Source organism: Nicotiana tabacum, chromosome 3 (assembly GCF_000715075.1).
Source record: "Nicotiana tabacum cultivar K326 chromosome 3, ASM71507v2, whole genome shotgun sequence".
NCBI classification, from domain to species: domain Eukaryota; kingdom Viridiplantae; phylum Streptophyta; class Magnoliopsida; order Solanales; family Solanaceae; genus Nicotiana; species Nicotiana tabacum.
The window spans coordinates 197,216,499-197,239,403 of record NC_134082.1 but is presented as its reverse complement, the minus strand read 5'-3'; the positions used below and the strand labels follow the sequence as shown (position 1 = coordinate 197,239,403).

Below are 22,905 nucleotides of genomic sequence, written 5' to 3'. Positions count from 1 at the left end.
CTTTACCTTTACATCAACGTTTAGTATTATGCAAGTAAATGATGTCTGCTAGCATGAAAATTGATGTCGTAAGACCAAACGATATAGTCTAGCATTTGTCTGCACAAGTTATGACTGTTAGCTGCCATACGTAGTTTAGCTGTTTTTTTCCAACAAGAAGATCCAAGGGCAAGGCCATGAGAATGTATTCTACAAAGATATCATCAATCAGTACTTTTGGACTAGAATATATCAAGTTCCATCACATTATTAAGAACATCTAGATCACAGCACAAGACAATGCCAGCGGCCATAATAAATATTACAAAAATGCTATGGGCCACATAGCCAATGAGGTTCATCGTTGCATGGTGCAGAATACAAGCTGCTCAGATGACGTAGTGTAAACGCTCCAGATTTCGCCATAAAGCAGCAACAGTTTAAGGTACAAGTTTGCCTCGGTTTCTTTCACTAAAATGGATTCATCAACCTAGTTTGTTTGCTTCTTTGGATACTCTCTTGCTCCAAATATTGTAGATCCAACTCGAACATTTGTACTGCCCATCTCGACCTGTAGCAATAAACTAAGCATTATCAGTATGGTGTGCTCAAACATATCTTAACATGAGGTCAGAATGGAGCATATGTATAATTCAACACCAATGCCGGCTAATTAATAACGTTAACAACAATCTAACTACTATTAGCCCCCAAAAAAATAGCAGAGGAAACCAATAAAGAATAGAGAAATATCAAAAGAAAAATTCAGACTAAACTTGAGTTGCAGCAAACGGTGAAGGGGTGAAACTACTATGCTAGTCTGCAAAAGAGCCTTAATCGCATGGGTGTGCCCGGGAGATGGGCGAGTTGATGGCCCAGATATTGGGATTTACAAATCAGACTCAAAAGCCTTCTAATAACAGAGACCATTAACGAAAACTGAGTCAGATGTCTAATTAATCATACTTGGTTTACTTTATAAAGAGAATATTGTATTCATGGTCCAATCAGACTACCACATTGATCCCTAGAAAGAGGAGAATTGTGGTATTCAAGTTCTTTCTAAGCCTACTTATTGTTTTGATATGCTTAGTGACAAGTCAGGTGACTCACAGCTAGTTCAAAGTCGCCCGACATGCCCATTGACAGCTCACATTGATCTTCAGATATTTCAAGAGCCTTGCAAACCTCACTTCTACATCTTGCTAAAGTCTGAAACCAAAGCACGATGAATATCAGGATATTAGAGTTGAGGATATAATAATAGCAACCAGGACAAGAAGAAACAACTATAAAACGCCAACCTTAAAGTTCTCAGGCGTTGACGTATAATCTGGCATCCCAATAGTCATCAGCCCACAAAATTCAAGATTAGGGCAGTTTGAAGTAACATGTTTGACGAGTTCCAAGCACCCATCTGGTTCGACACCAGATTTAGCTGCAACAGAACCAAATCACAGTTACTTTTTCCTTCTTGAATATGAGCAGAACCTTCACAAAATTGGAGGAACCAAATGACTTTAATAAACCAGAGACATACTCCAGTTACCCACTTTCTTCCCCACTCGTATTAACTTGGATAAAAACTTTCAACGGCTTTCTTCCAATGTTCCCAGCCACACGGTTGAGCTGATTTGCAATCTATAGAATGCAGAAAAAAAATATAAACTATGTCAGCCAAAGGAAGTTTGTCCTAGCTCACAATATTGAATGTCCGCCAATGTGTTCATAGGCACAGTTATATTGCTACTGGAGTTGAAACTGGTCCAAATGGAGTGAAATGAATATGGAAGATCATATAGTTAATCCAACTAGTTTGGGTTTGAGGCGTAATTGTTATCGCTGACATTGTGTTATAAAAGAATATAAGTTTATACTAGTTTGAATTGTTGGAAGGAGAATAGTTTTTCATTTTATGAGGTGAAATTTCTACAGAAGGACCAAAAGGGAAAGAAGATCATTTTATGGCCACAAGAAGGGTATTCTACAAAAGTTGTTCTACCTTCTTTTTTCTGAATAAGGTAAAATTAATTTTAAAAAAATTGTTCTATCATGCCTTTGGTCTAACATAATCTGATTTTTTTAATATGGAGCTACTTTTGTAACTAGCACAAATCTCGAGCAGGGGTGTCAATGATTCGGCTCGACCGGTTATTTTATAAAATTTGTACCATACCAATTTTTCGGTTACTTGTATAACCAAAATTAGACGTTTCGAAACCATGCCAATCATATCGGTTTTTCTTCGGTATCGATACGATTCTGTTAATTTTCGGTATTCTTTTTAAAATGTCAAGTAAGAGTCGCTAATAGAAGTTAGAACGCGATATTACGCACTTGCTTAGGACTTCGACAAAATTCTCTGGATATTTTATTATTTAAAAGACATGAATCAAGAGATTATGAAAGATAGCCAGAACAGAAATTCATCCCACTATTCTACTACATTATAAGAGATTAAGCAAAGATAAAAGAAATATAGATCACACGAGTGGGAATATATTAGTCAAGATGGGACTCAATAATAGAGTCTATTAGAAGATTAAGTATCCAGTAAGAAAAATCCAAATCATACAAGAGGAAAGATATTCAATACCTTATGGCTTGATACTCAAAATCGTTGGAATACCTTGCGACTTGCTGCTCAAGATGCTAGCTAGAACTAATTTATTTTTAGTAGGAGTAGCATAATAGGTTTGGAAGTTGAGACTTTGGGTTTTAGTTACTCATTGGCTTGTAAATGTTTTCATAATCACAAGGCCCGAGCAAAAAATCAATATTTTGTTATTTTTAAACTTAATGTATAAATTATTTTTTCTTATATAAAATTATTCGGTATGGTTTGGTATTTTTCCAGTTTATTTTTGTGAAATTAAAAATCTACCCTAATTATCGGTACTGTTATAGATTATATAAAAACCTGCGATTTTATTTAAAAAAGCCTAATAATCGGTTCGATACGGTTAAGTTTAGTCGATTTTTAAAGATCCATTGACATCCCTAGTAGCATCTAATTGGTTAACATACGCAAAGGTTTAAAGGGAGGATACTACATTCTCAAGTCATCAATCGACATTACATCCTTCAGAATTACTCATTAATTCATGAATTGGAAGACTTTCACATCTTACAAAATCAAAATTTTCATATAACAAGTCCTAGTATCCTAATTCAAGAACATCAAAGGAGTCCATCAGTGGCATGTTTAAGAAAGCAATTATGAAGAGACGAATCAAAGGATTAAAAATTCTCCAATATTAATTGGGACAGTCCAGAAGGAAGTATGCCAGCCTTCAGAGCTTTGCAACCATTACAATCTGATATTCAATAGGCATTGAGGTTAAAACGCATTCTTCGTAAAGTTGGTTATATTACATCAAGATAATTTGGTGAACCCTGGACCCAAAACTCCTCCCACCTTTGGCAACAAGCATTGTTCACATGCAGATTACACATATTTGTAGGGCATCTCCTTGTCCATCAAGGAGTGCGGATAAAATGTTTATCGAGATGAAAAATGTAGGAGATAAAACGAAGAAAGAATGAACCTAGTCCTTCACCGATGCGGAAAGAAAGAATAGACGGGAACATAGGCTGGGCTTCTTATCATCGAAATTTTTTTCACTTTTTTTCGGAATTAATGTTTGGCCACGAAAGTTCCAATTTCCCTTGAAGTTAAATTTCGGAAATTTTTCAGAATTTGAAAAAACTCCAAAAAGTTATTTTTCAAAATTTTCACTTCAAAGCACTCACAAAAATTCAAAAATAGCTCCAAATTGTATTCATGTCCAAACACAACTCTAATTTTGAAATGCCATTTTCAACTTGAAAACAAATTTCACTTTCTTTCGGAATTTCACAATTCTTATGCCCAAACGCCCACTTAGTATTTTCAAAGGCAAAATGCGCAAAAAATGACAAGGTTCGTAGGGCTTGCAGCGAAAAGCGAGAAATGAACGTGCAATTGACAAGACATTAAAAATATCAAATATCTAAGAAATTAGTACAATAAAATTAACAATTAAAATAGCTAATTTTTACGTCTAATATACAATAATGTAGATATTAAACCAACTCCACAAAGTTGAGATTCAAAGAAGCAATCAATTCTCCTTAAATTCACTTTTCGTACCACTCTTTGAAGTGAACACTTCTCTAAAGCGCATAGCTTCACTGTGAATTGATAACACCTTGCTTTGGCATTGCTTCATCGCTTTAAAAAGCAAAGCGATGGCTTTTAATAACACTGGTTAATTATATTTTTTCCTCTGCTAGCTCATACTAGATGTGAACAACTTTAGATAGCTTTTCAGGCATGGACAGAAAACTTTGGACTCCATACATATTTAATAACAACTCCACAAGTTCCCGTAATTTAAATTCACTTAAAATCCCAATTTTCATCTTGCTAAAACTGGTTTTATTTCCTTCTTACTAGCACTGGTATAATATGAGTAAGATAGCTTCTAGCTCTTATGTTCAATCAAACTGCATAACATAATTTTTCGAGCTGGGAGTATTAGTTACCCTGTAGACTATTTAGAGGAGATAAACTAGTAGTGGAGTATGTGTGAAAAGTTAATTACCTTTTCATCATCTACAGTCTCCACCATAGCAAGATTTGGTACTCCGGCTGAAAAAAACAAAGATGAGGAGATTGATTATAAGCTCTATACCAGTTGCACAAAAGAATGGCTCAAACTCTTCATTATCGTTATTATGTCACGCATGCTAAATCAGAAAGGAGATAGAAACTTATTGTCCACTTGTCTGACTGACATAAGTGAAGGCAAAATGTTCACTTGTCTAACTGAAGCAAGTGTAGGCAAAATGTTTCACGACCTCTAATGTTTTGAAATATTTGCAGTACTTAACGTAACCAAAATTTGATGAAGCAAGCATGTTACTATTCACCGAGATAAAGTTTACAACTCTTGAAGCAACCCTGCCCTCCAACAGCATGCCAAAAGAAAGGATATCTTACCCTTATTTCTCTTACAAAACTTGTCCAGTAATCACAATTTTGTATGATTTCCTCCTTCATCCTCAACATATTTTCATAGAAATGTACATTTCACCTTACGGGTCCGTAAGGAAAAGGATAGGAGAAGGAATAGTGAAGGAAGAAAAGAGAACATACTTAATAGTGGCTTGACTTTATTGCTCTGCAAATTCCCTATGAAATGCCACTCTATATCATCTGGAAGCTGCAATTTTGCCAAACGAAAGCAGTATAAACACCTCATCTGAAACACAATACATCACATTGTTCCCCACAGAAAATTACAATGGCCCACATTACAAATACAACCAACTTATGAAAAAAATACTCTCTCTCGGATGAATAAAAGATGTTCACATTATATACTTAATACACTATTTAAATAAGGAATTTATATAATATATCAATTCCCTGTACAATTCTAACAATGTTTTGCAGGAAAAAAAATACCATGAATAAAGCAAATAAAGGGGAAAAAACAAGATGGTTGCGACACGTCATGCTCTTCTTCACGACGAATAGTGACCACTTCACGACACATCACAGTTGCGGCGTGTCATGCTCCTCTTCACGACGGCATCAGGCCCCCAAAGTTTTGTGACACATCATGACCCCAAAGTCCTGTGATGCATCATCTTCACGATGCATCGCGACATTTAATGTGGGCATGCACTTCTATAAATAAAGGCCACTCTTTGTGTTGCAGACCATCCTGAGAAAGAACCAAATAGCCACTTTTCTCTCTAGCTTTGGCAATACAGGCAGTATTCTAAAAGTCATTTCTTCGTTAGATTCAAGTACCGCTTTAATGGAGTAATATCTTTTTGTTGGGATAGTTGGCGGATTTATGAGCTAGCAAGCTTTTGAAGGAGTGTATATGACACCTTAGGCGAACCCACACTGGAGCAGCAGGTCACTTACTCAAGGGACAAATCAGTAAGGTCCACTGGACAAAGCGGACAATATGCATGAGCAAGATCGAGCAATTACAAAAATATCAAAGCAAACATATCTCCTCTTGGCGACATTCAGAAAGAAAATCAAAGCTACTGGTCAAAAGCTTCATGATCCTATACACACAGAGTATCCCAACCAACAAACAGACAAAGATTCAAATTTTAGTTTTAAACACTTTCCTAGACTAAAAAGACCTAAAACCATATGAAGGGCAGTTGTTCCAAAAGATCTAAAATGTCTTAAAATTTATCCATACTTAGCTAAAAGGAACACAATGGAAGCGAATTATTCCCATAAGAGATACCAGTTAATTGAGATAAAACTAGTTAACCGAGTAGGATTAGATTTAACCCCTAATTTTCGTAAATTATTAGTATTGGACTGAAATAAACCTTAATAGGGTGATTCCTATAGTCAAACTAGAACAATTAAATCAAGGAAACCAATCAATCATATAAACACATGCTTAAATTATGTAGAGGCAATCACACACGAGCATAGAACCTTTACCTGAGGAGCCTTATCAACGAGCTCTTGGACATAATTTTCACCGAAGGAACGGTGACCGGCGTCATAGACTTGTTTGACAAGAGATACCGGCTTCGTCTTGCTTACAGCCACCAGCCGTACTTGGTCCGATCTACGGCCAGAACGTTCGGCGGCGTGTTGAATCCGATGAAGTACCGACCGTAGTGCCGTCGCAGCGACGCCGTCGGTGGCGGAAGCAGCAGCCATTCCTGAATCTAACGGGCCCGTCGCCTGCACTGCACTTGATAAATCTTCTTCCTCGATTTTCCTCGTTTCCTCTTCCACAGATTTTTTGTTCATCTTGTTCGAAATTTATTAGTGGCTTTTAATACGCAATTCTCCGAAATATACATTTAAACCATATATGTCCTTTTACATATTTTTTAATGGAAAAAATGTCAAATTTGTACTTGCACTATTTGAAATTGCTCAATTTTACTACTCGTATTATATTTTTAAGTCCATTCAATCTTGATGTTAATCATGATTCGTGTCCAATATGCTCGTCACTGATGAATTGACATAGATGGACTCCACATCTCTATTTTTTTTTTAAAAAAAGTTTAAATTTATTCCTCCAATTTTAATTATAATTTAAATTCCCAAATTAAATTGGAGCCCCGTTCTACGGGAAAATATAAAAAAAATTCTAGTATACCAAAAGTTTAATATGACAAAAAATCTCAATTCAAATTGTATATGGGCAACTTTAACACCTTCATCCATTCGATTTGGTATGTTTAAGCTTTAAAATGAAAAAAACAAAAGGAAGAATAATGTTGTTCTTGTCTTACGAGTGTCAATTTTGATCCATGAATTTCTTTATTTATTTTTTACCTTGCATTAAATATGAATTTTTTCGAAAAGAGTTTAGACATTTAAAAGTTTACTTTAGAGAACTATGAATAACAACAACCAGATTATCAAGGGATTTAAATAGTTCAAGTAAATTGTTAGTATGTCACAATCAAATCAGTTGAAAAATAAAGATAAATTTTGGTATCATCCAAATATAGCCGAGCAAATTGACAAGTATTTCAGCACAAGGGCCCGAAGGCAAAGATGAACGTGTTACTCTAAAAGTCTGCATACTATTAGTGCACATGCAACTGATAAATTGGAGAAGAAAAACTCGATTTTTTGTTGGACGAAATAAGGTGCAAATTCTGGATAAGGGAATTTGACTACTCATTTCATATATTCATCTAATATCCCTACAATTCTAAATATCACGATCATTGTCTTAGAATTCCTATTAGTGGTGGTTTCAATTAGGCATATTGTAAAATACTATTGTATTATACTAATCACGACCACAATAGAAATTATACAGGAAAAGGCAATAAACATAAATATATAAATAAATAAAAAAGAAAGAAACCAACTCTTTCTCCTTATGTTTTTCCATTTCATATGGATTGAATGTCTTAATTATGTCAAAGAGAATTTGAGTATCAAACTCAATTTTATTAGAGATATAAATGGTAGGGTACGACTTCAAACCTTTATAAGTTCTTAGAAAGCATTTATACAACTCATGCGGGACAACCATATAACTCAACACCAAGAACGAGATTTCCAAATATTACACTTACTCGTTATCATGTCGAGAAAGTAGATTTTGTATGCGACTCAACTTTAAAAGCTTAATCAATAATGAAGATAGAATCATATTAAGAGAATACAACTCATATTTAACAGATGCGGCCGAATTGGAACATATTGCACCGGGCTCAATGTTACGATATCATTACCGTTGCTTCAACCAAGCAACATCACTTTCCCAATTGTCGTATCAGCATGGAGCTCATTCGTGAACCTTATTTAAAGTTTTAAACTACCATGCATCAACCAGTTTATTTGAAGGTTTGACATTTGGACAGGAATAATTACTATATGTAGCGACCTATTAAGAAAAGGCTCACTGTTAATAGCTTATCAATATACTTGCACAAGTCTATTTAAGCATCCTTGTCCAGAAAAAATAGCGACAGCCAAATTTTATAGTTAAACAGAAAAATTTATCGCTAATCTTATTTAGCGATAGATTATAGCTATCAGTGATTTAACAACAGATTAACGACGAAGTTCGTAACTAATTCCAGTTTTTTTATATGATATATCATAAGATATATAGTCATCCTAGTCATATAGCTGCCGTACCACAATTTTAAGGTTCATCTCCTTATTCCTTTTTCTTGGAAAATATGTCAAGTTTTGCACACAATTTCTTTCCTTCTTTAGCCAAACTTGCCTGACTTAAATTTCCTGTAACGACTATGATAGAGACCACCATTTACAAATTTGTACATAATCCTCTCTATAAATACCACATTATTATATTATTCCTCCATCTTCACATAGAGCTAGCTAGTCACAAAAATCTACAAAAATTAAACCCCTAGGCTCAAAAAATGAAGTCGTTCAGGTTCCTACTTGTTGTCCTACTCTCAATTGCCATGACCATTACTCTCTTTCCTTCACTATCTAGCCAAGAATCAGTTCTTGAAAGATTTGATGCAACATATCAAAGAGGAAAGAGCTCTTCTCCTCGTCATAACATGTACACATGTGACAAATACCCTAGAGTTTGTTCTGCCAAGAGCAGTCCTGGACCAGATTGCTGCAGAAAAAAATGTGTGAATGTTATGACTGATAGATTTAACTGTGGCAGATGTGGTAAGAAGTGTAGATATTCAGAGATTTGCTGCGAAGGATGGTGTGTGAATACATATTTCAGTAAGAGGCACTGTGGAAAGTGTAACAATGCATGCAAGAAAGGAAGCTCCTGTTCTTATGGAATGTGCAACTATGCTTAGAGCTAATTATGTTCCAATTGCTGGCTAGTTAGAAAAATTTGTGTGTGTATGGTAAAAATATATTTTAAGTTGTATTACGTGGTGTAGCCACATATAAATTTAGTTCTCATATAGATGAAGTCATATGCTTCCTTGAAATAAATTGTTACTAGACGAAAGATAATTGTTTGTGCTTTGAGTTCATAATATACAGCAGAGTTAGTATACACTACAGTATATGTTCTTGTCTGAAACTGATAATAATGTTCATTTTTTATTCCCAAAAAAACAAATTAAGTTTTAATGGATCTTTAATATGGAGTAACAACTCAAAAAGAACAGCTTTTTTTATTTATTTATTTATTAATTTATAAAACCTCTTTATGTGCGGAGGATTGGACATATCACTTTTTAAAATATATAAAATCACTATATATACCGTACATGATGGGTTAGACTGTGTGTATATGTGTGTACCCAATCCAACATTTTTCTACTGAAAATATTTATGCATCCTCATCTATGTTACGATTTCAAGTAATTATATTAAGTCTTGAAAGAAGGACATGATATATCCTGTCTAATCTAGAAAAGCCTCCACTGACAATGGGTAGATTATAGTACTAAAATTTATAAAGAACTGAGGGGCCTGTATCTCTCTTTGCGAATTGCTTAAATTTAAATTTCTGTCAATGTTACTTTGTTGTTACAATGTTACACACACACACAAAATAAAAAAATGCAGAACACTGAATAAAACCAAGTAATCACATGATATATGTTTACTACTAATGATCACAGAAGATCGTTTTAACTATTTTGAGATGTACTTCTGGTGAATTATAGTTAACTTTGTAGTTAAAATAGTGACATTTTTATATGGAAAACCAACATATTGTCTATCAATCACTTCTGCGCTACTTTCTACATTTCTACCAGTTTTGCTTTTTTTGGTGAGTCACAATCTTTCCATCCAAAGAATGTTGGTCGTGCTTTTTTCATAATTAATCAAGAACCTTAATACAGCTCCATGCAAAAGTTTATCTATAAATACAATTCATCTTCTTCTTCACAACCCATCCAATCTTCTCATACTTCCCTAATTACTAATTAAGGTATACGTTAAAAAGTTTCAGTTCCCATAATGAAGAACTTAGCTATCTTCGTTTTTCTTGCCATTTTCATGGCATTTGCTGCCACCCTTTCAGCATCAATTCAAGAGCAAACAATGCTAATGAAAGAAGAAGCAGACAATAACGATATGGCTGAAGCAGTGAAAGCTGATCCAATTAGCTTCGGTAAAAAAGATACACATAAAACAACAATTCGAGGAACAGCAGGTAATTCTGTTGCTAAGGAAAACTTTCATTTCTGGAGAATTCATGAGAGAATATTTGGAAGCAAATTTACATGCAGCAAGAACCCTAAAATATGCCTTGCCAAGGGTAGTCCAGGCCCCTTCTGTTGCAAGAATAAGTGCATGAACTTTTTAATGGACAAAGAAAACTGTGGTTTTTGTGGGAAGAAGTGCAACTTCAATGAGATTTGCTGCAGAGGCTTCTGTGTTAAGACTTTGTTTGGAAAAAAATACGCAGGGCATTGTGGGATTTGAAAGCATAATAGTTACTTGGCTATATATGCCATTAGTACAATTATATTTTCATATGTTAAGAGAACAATAATAATTTGTCTGAACAAATAAATGCCTATTATATTAGGCATATAAGGTTATAGTTATGTTTTATTGTGGTTCTCATATCCTACTGGATGTACTGATTTAATGAAAGAATTTTTATTTTGAAGAGAATGCTATAGCTTACTTTTTACCAAAATTGAGACTACTACAAACTTTCCTGCGAAATTCTTACTCAAAAACGACTCACGGTTAAAGACATTTCCAATGAGCGAAATTAATTTCAAATTCAGTATAAGGATTAAAAAATAATACTTCTGAGGAAACGTATAATTGTTATTGATATGCAAATTTATCTTTTGTCTAATTACTAAAGTACTCACAACTCACAAGAAAGCAACTAATGCAAAACGGATATGATTAATGGTAGTTTTTTCTTTTCAAATTTACCGTAAGTAATTTTCGATCTTCAGAATTTTTAACTGAATGACTTTGCGTCAAAACTTGTGAAAGTTGGAGACATAAATAAGGAGTTTTAACTTTTTTAAATATGACAGAGTACAAAAAAAAAAAAGTATACACTATCAAATCATTTACAAGAGAAATATAAGTAATTGTCATGATAAGTAAATTAGTAACGTAAACACACAAGTAACATGCTTGAACAGTTAATTAATTCTTCTAAGCTAGGTAGTGTTAACTTGGGGATCAGGCAAGTTCTCGAGTGGTAGAATTGTGTATTTTTTGCCAGCCCATAAATTTATGGAAACAATGTTAAGTTTTTTTTTTTTTTTGGTTTAATAATATTAAGTCAATCTATGTGTTCCGATGACATTTATAGAAGTTCAAACAACTGGATACATTAATGGGTCAACTCCTAAGTTCCAATATTAGTACAATATTTCAAGTCAAATAGAATACGCTTGGTAGTTTAGTGCTTCTGTACCTGTTATAAGGAGTATAGTTATATAAAAGTCAACACACGTCAAAACCTTGCCTAAATAATACTGCTAAAACGCTTCGGGCATTCACATAGATTTAACAAAACTAAGTCATGATTACTTAATTAAATACGATAGGAAATCGTAATGTTATTTGCATATCTTATACGGTAGATTATTTTCACATTGTCAACTAAATGCGGAGGCTTTTATAAAATATAGCAGCTACTTATATAGAAATATTACTGAAATCTAATACATTGTATTATATGGAAGTGCCTAATTTTGGTTAGCTATTTAATTTGACTTTATGTATTGTACATAGCCGTGAACAAGGACCACTCCACTAACAGGAGTCAAATAGTTCATCCATGCAAATCTTTTCTTCTATATATACTCTTTCCTTCTTCTGCAATTTCCATATCCAAACGTCATTTCACAATATTTGATATTTGCATTCTTTTCATCCCATCATAAGAAGCCATGAGCACGTATTTGAAAATTTTCTTTTTGTTAGCCATGATAATGGCATCAACCAGTATACTTTCAGTAGCATCATCTGTCGATAAAGAAGAAGAAATAGCCTTAAAAGATGACAATGAAGCGGAAATGGCTGAATTATTTGATATCCCCTTAAATGAAACTGATGAAAGTTCATCATCCATTCGAGGGGCTAGTCGTTTTCTATCACAAAAATCACCTTATTACAAGTCAAAAACAATACAAAAAAGAATGACTTGTAACAAGAACCCTAGAATATGTCGTGCCAAAGGCAGCCCGGGGCCATTCTGCTGCAAGAAGAAATGTGTAAATGTGTTCACAGACAAACAAAATTGTGGATTTTGTGGGAAGAAATGCAGGTATAATGAGACTTGTTGTAAAGGGCAGTGTGTTAACACTTTGTTTCACAAGAGGCATTGTGGGGGTTGCAATAACAAGTGTCAGAAAGGCAATGCTTGTGTCTATGGAATGTGCAGCTATGCAAATTAGATTATACTCAGAGTATTAATTAGGACGATCAAATCATTTATTTGGTTCCAGAATTTACTATTTTATCTGTATCTGATTAATTGTAGGTAGTCATTCCTTTTATTGTGTATCAAATAATTAAGACTATGTCACATTAGTTGTTTGTTTCATTCTTGTATTTCTCATTTCTCTTTTCGATTGTAATACTGCATGGAAAGTTTCATATCTTAAAAGTTTATACTGCATTATAAATTAAGGAGTTGATTTCTTTGATTTATTTTTTCTTGTTTCCAGGAAATAACAATTTAGAACAATTAGTTGATAAATAATTATCGATGAGGTTAAATATGAAGAAATAATTAAGCTACTATGTGAAGAATATTAATGCTACAAGCTGCTTTATGGCCTAAAGTACTTATACGTACGATGACAAAGAAGTCTTCCATTAGCCTACTGGTGAAAATATGATCACATATGTTCTCATAAAATAACATCCCTAAGATATAGCATCATAGAAACTGGAGGATCATTAAAGATCATTATAAGAATTTAATCAACGTCTGGTTAAACATAGTTTAAAAATGGACTGACTAGGAAGTTTCAAAACACCGCCTCCAATTACTAGGTCCAAGAAAATATCACAAGTATGTTGGGTTGGTCACTCAAGAACCTTATTTGAAGCGTTGAAGGAGTTAAAATAGGAAGCGACATTGAGCACGTTTGCATTAACTGATTGTAAATAACTGATAAGCTTAAAGTACCGAAAAGCATTTTTAAGTACTGAATCTGATTTTTCAATTAAGCATTTACGTGTTTGGATAAATATGCTGAAACTGATAATAAGCAGTTGATGTATTTGGTAGAAAAGTGATGATAAATTGTTCTTTTATTAAAATGACTAAAATATCCTTAGAAACTTTATAAAAGATTATAAATTAAAGAGTTTCTTTGTAAAGAAAAAGATCAACAACGAATATGGAATGAAAAGAAAATTAGAAAATTTATTTTGGGAAAAATATTTTGTGAATTAGAAAATATTATTAAGGATAAACTAGTAAAACCTTGGTCAAACTAAAAATGCTTATAAGCTAAAAAGCCATAAGTTGGGGGTAACTAACTTATGACTTATGGCTGATTTTAGCTTATAAGCACTTGGCTTATAAGTACTTTGGATATTTACCAAATGCGTAGATAAGCCAAAAGGTGCTTATAAGCTAGTTTGACAAGCTTATAAGCTTAGCCAAACACCCTCATTATCACCCATACCCAATGTTTACATCAACTCAATAAATATATGCCACATATTTTCATAAACATGTTAATCACTAAACCATAGTTAATTAATACACATTATCACTTAAATTTATCACTTAACCGTGATAAATTAGTATAGTTTGGTGTAAACGTCGGATGTGTATAGGTTTATTTTACCTTCTTTTTCTATCATTTTTCCTCTTAGAAAAATTCCTATTTACATGCCAATTAGCTTTGACACGATCTTTCAAAGAGAGTAATTGAGGGAAGCCAAAAGAAAAAAAAAAGGAGAGAGAGCGTTGAACTCCTATGATTATGTTCCTAAAGTCCAATAAACTCCTAGTGTTATCCCCTCGGCTTGATTGATCGAACATGGCATGGGTTTGACGAGGGATTTACATGATGGACCTCGGCACGACCCTATGATGACTGTGGCATCATGTTGACAAGACTGTCCGACATCGGCATGTGTTGATGGGCATTGACTATGATACGATGGCATGTGGCTTAGGTTCCAAGGCATGACAAGACCATGGCAAGGCAAAGACAACGGGTGGCAAAAGCATCGCAAGGGCTGGAAAAACTAAGGCAAGCTATGACAGGGCATGACAAGGCAGATGGACGCGAGCAAGGCAGTGTCATGGGCAAGTTGGGCATGCAGATTGGCAGACAAGCGCGCAAGGCATGCTGCACAATGGCATGGCGCGAAGACATGACAAGAGTTGACCTGATTGGCGCCAAAATTCAAAGGTTGCGCCCATGTGCCACGTGCATGCAAGGCAGTTGGGTAGTTTCCTATTTTTCAGCAAGAGTGGCTATGTGGGGCTTGGGTAGTTGTCTGTTTGAAAGTCAAATTTTGAAATCCTTTGCAGTTGGGAATATCAACTACTAGGTTAGGATAAGGTTGTGAGTCAAAAATATTTGCCTTTAGCATAGGCTAGGCAGACTTGTCAACGCAGAAAGTTGGCTGTCTTTGGCTTTTTTTTGTAAAGCTATTTGTATGTGTTCTTTATAGCACGAGTTTAATACAAAGTTGGAAAGAAATTTCGTAAATTGTGTGCCTTGTCTGATTTCTATATGTTGTCATATTCTAAGTGTTAAACCAAAATGTGAGAGAAAAAGGAAGAGGGCTTAGTCATTGTTGTATGACTGCTGTGCAATGTCAAAACAAAAAAATTAACCCTGTAACAACTTGTATCAGAGCAACATCGGTAAGATCTTGGAATTATCATGGCTGGAAATGCAGAACTTCGTAAAAGACTTAAGAACCTGGATGCGCTGGTGGGAATAATTGATGACGATGTGGATGTGGTGGATATTTTGGTGCAGATCCATGGTGTAAACACAGAACTTCAACATGTTCGTGAGAATATTGATACTCAACTAGTGGAATTGCAGGCTTTCCACGAATCTACTGCAGAGTAGTTGGAAAAGTTACAGATGGACAACGAGGATCTTAAAACGGAAATTCATATCCTTCGGCGGGCTGTTGCAAATGTGCACCAAGGAGGTGAAGAACACACCAAAGTTAAGATTCTAGAGCCAAAGGCATTTGATAGTGTGAGAGGAGCCAAGGAATTGGAAAAATTCTTATGGGACTTGGAGCATTACTTCTCTACTGCTAACGTCCCAGAGAAGGACAAACTGACCATAGTGGTGCATTATTTTAGAGGAGATGCAGTGCTATGGTGGCGTACGAAAAATGCAGACGATGAAAGTACTGGAAGACCCAAAGTTGATACTTAGGAAAAACTGCATGACACAATGAGGGATAAATCTTGCCTAGCAACTCGTCTTGGATTGCAAGGGATCGCTTGAAGCGGTTGAGACGGACTGGTTCTATGCAAGACTATGTGAAGGATTTTTCATCCTTGTTGTTAGACATCCAAAACATGTCGGATGAGGATAAGCTGCATTATTTCATTTCTGGAATGCAAGGCTGGGCATAAAACGAAATTCGTAGGCAGAAAGTTAAAGATCTTTGTAATGCAATTGTGGCTGCAGACGCATTGGTAATTTTTTGCTCAACGGGTCTAACTTCTGATCCTGCCTCTTCTTCTAAGTCAAATAAAAATGAAAAGAGTAAGGACGGGAAGAATGATAATCAGAAGCATGATGGAAATGACAAATGCAAAGGGAAGATGACAACTTCTTCATAAAAAACAAACGGCCAACGGGTAGTGAAAAGGTTCGCTGGACATATCAAAAACCAGGACATCATGTATGAAACTGTCCAAATCATGGAAAGATAAATGCTTTTCTTGCTAGAGAGGAGAAACAAGGAAAGGGACAGGAAGTTTTTGCTTATGTAAATCCATTGCGGCTGTTGAACATTTTGGCTTGTGCAACTATGGCGGATGATAAAGAAAATGCTCCCAAGGAAGAAGTTGCATACGTGAATGCTACATCGGATGATTTGACTGATGCTTATTCCACACTAATGTATGTGAATTTAAAATCAAAAACAAGAGTGTCGTGACTATGGTTGATACCGGAGCCACGCACACCTTTGTTGCCTCCAAAATTGTTCAAGAGTATGGGCTGCAAGTGATAAAATGTCCGATCTCAATGATCAATTTTGGCCCTCCTTTTCCTTAATCAATTTCTCTATGCTTCCAAATTCTTAATAATTTACTAAATATATTTGACTTTGTTTTATCCAAAATATTTATTGATTTTTATAATCGCAAGATTTTTTAAAGTGAAGAAATGTAAATATTAGTCTTATTATAATATTATCATTATTTTAGTTATTTAATCAATCACCATCATTTTATTATGCAAACAAGAATTATTTGTTAATAATGATTTATTATATAAATATATGCATTAATTTTATAACTATAAAAAATAATATGTTATTATAAATTATTAGAATTATGAAAGTATAGTGAAATTTAAAGTGAAAAAGGACTAAGTAAAATTGGCCCATCTTGTTAAAGCAAATGTTATTCAAAAGGGGCAATTCTTAGAATATATTTTCAGATTTCTAGTTCCCCTAGGTCAACCAACTTGGCCCAAAAAATAGTTCAAATCAGAGGCCCATACCCACCAGCCCTCTACTCTATTCTCACTTCCATGTAGACACCATATAAGCATCGTGTCAGTGCCACATAGGCACCAACGATCACATACACACAATTAGCACACGCCCCTACATACCAAAGCACACGCCAAACACATCCCTCACGCACATCTCCACTCTTCCATCCACGTGTCGCCATCCAAAGCCAAGGCTATTTAAATATATGGCTGGGATTAAACCGTTAAGACCTTTCTAGAAATCATATAATTTTAATATTGGTATTCCTTCTCTTTTCCTTTTTGTATAACTTTTTAGAATAATCTGAACCGTCAATCTTTAATCCTAAGGCTAAGATGATTTTAACTGAGAAACCCTAGTCATTTCCTTGTCTCTCTCTTCCTCTCTTTCTCTGCGATGGTAGAGCCAAGATTTGACTCTATCTCTATTTTTAACCAAGTTTTGACATCCACAGCCCAAGACTAGAACCTTGCGTGCCTATTTCGAACAAAGGAGATCTCTTTTCGCTTTTATTTTTGCTTGTTTGTAGATGCATTGCTATTTTTTCACCCCAAAACAAATCGAATCCTCACATAGCAGTCGGTAATATCACTGTTTTGGGCATTTCTATGGCGTATCTCTGCCATATTAAAAGGTATACGCTAATTTGGTTATTTTTTTTTATTTTAGTTCTCTGAATTTCCCTATTATCTCTCTTTCTTTTTCCTTGAAATGGACATACCATGGAAGACCACCCAACGTTCAAAATTCAAACGTCCTTTGACCCGATTTCAAACCTTAAAATTCTGCCCAAACTAACCCTAGAAGAGTCCTAATTCATCTCCTATAAATATCAGTCTTGGTTGAGATTTTCAGCACCTTATTTACTTGCCACTTTTAGACTCTTGTCCTTGCCATTCTTCTCTCATTTTACTCATTAGAACTACATTTTAAGGGCTCATTTTGGTCAGCCTCTACTGGTTTTGTTTAACTAGGTGTTGGGCTCGTTTCAGGGTTTGACGATCGTTCGAGATTGCGGAGTAGAGGCCGGAGATATCAGACCTTGATGCGACCCTAGTTCCTGCACCACAAAATGTTAGTAATTTTGAAATATTTATTTAAAGATCTGGAATGTTTGTCTATTTACTCGAAAATGTAAATTATAGTTAACTGCTATAAAAATCACGATCAAGATTTTTTATATGTATCTGTTTGCATAAAGCTTGAAATAAAATAAGAAGTCAAACTAATTGGTTATATGAATAAATAAGCTTACTGATATTATGTCTTTGCTTTAATGACTATAAATTTGCTCTTTCCTAGTTCGAATATCGTAGAAACAAGATGGTTAGAAAAAGTAATTAAATGTATGTCTAGATTAATTGACCATGTTACTTAATAAGGAACTTTAAAGGGGCATTCTTTCAACATTTAGTTACGATGACTATAAGAATTTACCATGTCAAAGTGTTAATTTTGTTTCACCTCTTAGAATTCATGTCTATTAAAATTTTAAGCCTTGACTCCTTTATATCACGACCCAAATCTCAACATGTTGTGATGACACCTATCACAGTACTAGGCAAGCCGACAATCACAAAATAACCACGCATTTAAAATTAAAAGCATGATTTAATAAGTTTAACAGTAAAAAATCTCATAAATAATCGATAAGAACAACTGCGACTCAACTATAAAATCTCATCAAAATCCGGGTGTCACGAAGTACATGAGCTACTAAGTGTCAACACCGTCTAAATTTTCAATACAACTATCTGAAAAATTGAACAGTACAGAATAACACTAAAAGGAAGGAGAGTCAAGGTCAGCGGGCGTCATAGCGGTTACCTCAATAGTCTCCTGGCAGATACTGCTCCGAGTCTAGCAACCACTGGGTCCAGATGTACCTGGATATGCACACGAGATGCAGAGTATAGTATGAGTACAATCGACCCAATGTATCCAATAAATAATAGGACTAACCTTGGGATAAAAGTAGTGACGAGCTTATAAAGGTACAGTTCAAATCAAGATAATAGTAGTACTGATACAACAGGAAAATGATAGTAATAACTCAGAGAAATGCTATAACCAATTCGTACACAGTACAGAAATGAAGACATGATTTCAAGTTCAAAAATTTAAGCTCAATATTGATAACATATGTCAAGTATAGCTTGTATGAGGAATATTACAGCTCTACGTGTACATGTCAAATGTGTATGTCACATGTAGTGCATCAAAGTAATAAACTCATGTGCTCACACTCTCAGAGTGCTCAATCTCACTGTCTCATACTCCCACTCATCACTCTCAATCACTCAGAATACTCAATGACTCAGCATTGTATGGTATATGCACTCGGTGCTAGTATGTCAGACTCCGGAGGGGCAGATATCGTCCGAGCGCTAATATAAAGCCAATATGGCTTGCTGCGGCGTGTAGCCCGATTCCATAATAATAGATAAATCCTATAAAGCCTGTTGTAACATGCAGCCTGATCCATAATAATAATATATATAAAGCCAATAAGCCTTGCTGCGGCATGCAACTCGATCCACAACATCACTCACAACACGACTCTCAGGCTCCAACTCAGTCATCAATCTCTCCAGTCTCATGAGCTCACATATCTCGTACCACTTAGCCCAAACAATGATAATGGGATGTAACAGTAAATAATAACCGAGACTGAGATATGATATGCAAATAAATGAATATAACTAAATATATAGTTGTAATTTAAGCAAATAACTCAACAACAGAAATGACCTTAGTGGGCCCCAACGGATTAAGTATATAGCCTAAACATGATTTCTAACATGGATCACAACTCAATTACTCTAAAATGTAAAAAATTCATGGATAGAAACAAGATTAGATGACTATACAGTACCACAGAACCAACCGAGTCATAATTATCACGGTACACGCCCACACGCCCGTCACCTAGTATATGTGTAATGACCCGACTGGTCGTTTTAATTTTTAGAACTCTATTCCCCTAAATAAAACTTCTCGCGCTTGCTTTAAGGAATTTATGACCCACGGGGATGGTTGGTTCAGGAATTGGAAGAATTTGGGTTGGAATATGCTTATTTGATTCCTTAAGATTTCTTAAAAGGCTAAGTTTGACTTTGGTCAACATTTTAAGCAAACAAACCAGAATTTGTGTTTTGACGATCCCAGAAGGTCCGTAGGAAAATATGGGACCTAGGCGTATGCCCGGAATCGAATTCCGAGGTCCTTAGGCCGAGTAAAGAATTTTTATTAGAAAATGTTAAACTGAAATTCTAAGGATTTAAAGAAACTAAATAATGATTAATCACATGGGTATCAGACTTGTATGTTGGTTCCGGAGCCCGGTACAAGTCCAATATAACATTTAAGACTTGCCCGCAAATTTTGGTGTCAATTCGAGTAGTTTAAGGGCGTTTCGGCTCATTAGAGGAAAATTCAATTGGTTTTAGGGAGTGATTCTTTGATTTAGCGTTGTTTTGGGCGTTCCAAAGGTTCGAGTAGGTCCGTTTCATGATTTCAGACTTTTCGCTATGTTCGGGCGGGGCCCGGGAGCCTCGAGCGTCAATCGGACGAGGCTCGAGTGAAGTTGGAAATGTTGAGAAGTGTTGAAGCATCTGCTTTTGTCATAACCGCACCTGCGGTTGGTCGACCGCAGGTGCGGACCGCCTATCGCAGATGCGGCCAAGGTAGGCTAGGCCAAAAACTGTAGAAGCGGCTTCAATATTGCAGAAGCGGTCGCAGCCCGCTTGGCCGGTTCCATAGATGCGCCCAATTTCTCGCAGAAGCGGAAACGCAAATGCGGAAATCGTTGAAGCAGTGAGCTTCATTTAATACGGGTTCTAAGTCATTTTTGCTACTTTTCACTCCTTCATTGGCAATTTTGGGAGCTTTTGAGAGAAGACTTCCACCTAGCATCTTGAGGTAAGTTTATCCCACCTATTCTTAGTTTAATACTTGTGTCTTAGATAGATTAAACACTAGGATTTAGGTAAAATCATGAGGTTAGAGCAAAACCTAGGATTTTGATAAAACTTAGATTTTTCCATGAGATCGGGTATGAAGCGAAGTAGAAATTATATATTATTGATCCTTAGGTTACAAAGAACAACTTTCTTCGAAAAATTTCCTAATCCGGGCACGTGGGCTTGGGGTCGGATTTTAGAAAACTTGTGTTTAAAACTGGAAAATTGCTTTAATAGTTAGGATGTGATCTTATGAGCTTTCATTGACTAGTTCTTACCCCATTTAACTAGTTTTGGATAGTTCGGGCTCGTTCTTGGTATTGGAAGTGCACTTTGGAGTGAGGTGCGTCTCCTTTCTAACCTTGTATGAGAGAATTGTCCCCATAGGAATAATAATTGTATGATTTGATACTAAATACGGGGGCTATATATGCACTAGGTGACGAGAGTCCGTGCGTAGCTACTATCATGTTAATTGCCGGGTAGTTTAGGACCCGTGTCATGCTATATTTGCAAATGTTATATATCTTCTTGCTAATGTGATCATTAGGATATGCTAGGGAATTGGAAATGAACATAAGTGACCATATGCTGTGTTGAACACTGGGTGACGAGTGTCCGGGCGTAGCTACTATCATGTTAATTGTTCGGGTAGTTTAGGACCCGTGTCATGCTATATTTGCAAATGTTATATATCTTCTTGTTAATGTGATCATTAGGATATGCTAGGGAATTGGAAATGAACATAAGTGAACATATGTTGTGTTGAACACTAGTATGAGTTTATTTGAATATAAATGCACCTTCTTGTATTTTTCTGTTGAAAATTGATATTTCGGGATCGGGCCGATCGCCTCGGTAGAAATAGATGCATCTATGGTTCGTGCCATTCGACCCTCTGGCAGTGCACAGTTTCTTTTATGTTGGATCAGACCATTGACCTCAGAATAACGTGCACATGATATTTATGTGAATTTATTATTAATGACCTGCCTGATACATGGCTTACATTGTAAAGGATTAGCTGGGGTATTAAAATGACATGACTTAAAAATACTTATTTCAACTGTTATATATTGTGACCATCATGCCTGCATAAATATCATATTATATTATTTGGCCCTAGTAGGTATCAAGTCGACCTCTCGTCTCTACTTCTTCGAGATTAGACGGGATACTTACTGAGTACATATTATTTATGTACTCATGTTACGCTTCTGTACTTAATTGTACAGGTTCTGAGGTAGGTTCATCTGACTATCAGACCGGTGCGCGTCCCTGATCATAGTCCGAGACTTTCACGATGAGTTGCTTCCCTTTGTGTGCCGATCAGCAGCTGGATGGAGTCTTCCTTACTTTTGACTGTCTATTCTATTTCACACAGTAGGATAGATGTATTATTTTATATATTCTACTAGTTGCCCACAGCTTGTGACACCATGTCTTGACACACACATATAGACGTTTCTTTTGGATTGTTTAATTATTATTGAATGTTGCATGTTATCACCTGCTTTTAATTGCAAATTAAGAAAAATGTTGTAACTGTTTGGGTAAGTAAAATAAGAATTCACTAATACTTCCACGTTGGCTTGCCTGACAACGGTGTTGGGCGCCCTCATGACCTATTATGGAAAAATGGGTCGTGACAACATGGTATCAGAGCACTAGGCTCATGTAGGTCTCACAAGCTATGTACCTAATAGAGTCTTGCGGATCGATATGGAGACGTCTGTATTTATCTTCGAGAGGCTATAAGGTGTTAGGAAAACTACTCTTTATTCATTTCCTGTCGTGCAGTGGTTGGTATAAGACGTTGGTATATTGGAGTCGCATGGG

At 35.5% G+C, this 22,905-nt stretch overlaps 2 protein-coding genes and 1 long non-coding RNA gene across 4 annotated transcripts; 2 read left to right on the top strand and 1 right to left on the bottom strand.

The window, feature by feature from the left end:
* Positions 1 to 227: 227 nt before the first annotated feature.
* Positions 228 to 6,888, bottom strand: LOC107761802 (uncharacterized). 2 transcript variants are annotated; one of them, XM_016580083.2, is made up of 7 exons: positions 6,449 to 6,888; positions 5,120 to 5,186; positions 4,566 to 4,612; positions 1,533 to 1,620; positions 1,284 to 1,417; positions 1,093 to 1,191; positions 228 to 550 (listed from the first exon to the last, which is right to left on the bottom strand). In XM_016580083.2, exons 1-7 carry the CDS (start codon positions 6,764 to 6,766, stop codon positions 470 to 472), a joined length of 834 nt encoding a protein of 277 aa, XP_016435569.1. In that variant the 5' UTR covers positions 6,767 to 6,888; the 3' UTR covers positions 228 to 469. The 2 variants fall into 2 exon arrangements, with proteins under 2 accessions (XP_016435569.1, XP_075106478.1); XM_075250377.1 differs by having other exon boundaries at positions 5,120 to 5,225; positions 6,449 to 6,852.
* Positions 6,889 to 12,251: 5,363 nt separating this feature from the next.
* LOC107761807 (uncharacterized) lies at positions 12,252 to 13,045 on the top strand. Its single transcript, XM_016580090.2, has one exon. The coding sequence runs from the start codon at positions 12,322 to 12,324 to the stop codon at positions 12,826 to 12,828; it is 507 nt and encodes a 168-aa protein (XP_016435576.1). The 5' UTR covers positions 12,252 to 12,321; the 3' UTR covers positions 12,829 to 13,045.
* Positions 13,046 to 17,341: 4,296 nt separating this feature from the next.
* On the top strand, positions 17,342 to 22,569 carry LOC107761800 (uncharacterized). The gene is made up of 3 exons (XR_001642644.2): positions 17,342 to 17,738; positions 18,097 to 18,178; positions 22,302 to 22,569. It is a non-coding gene; the product is annotated as an uncharacterized LOC107761800 (long non-coding RNA).
* The last annotated feature ends 336 nt before the right edge of the window (positions 22,570 to 22,905 follow it).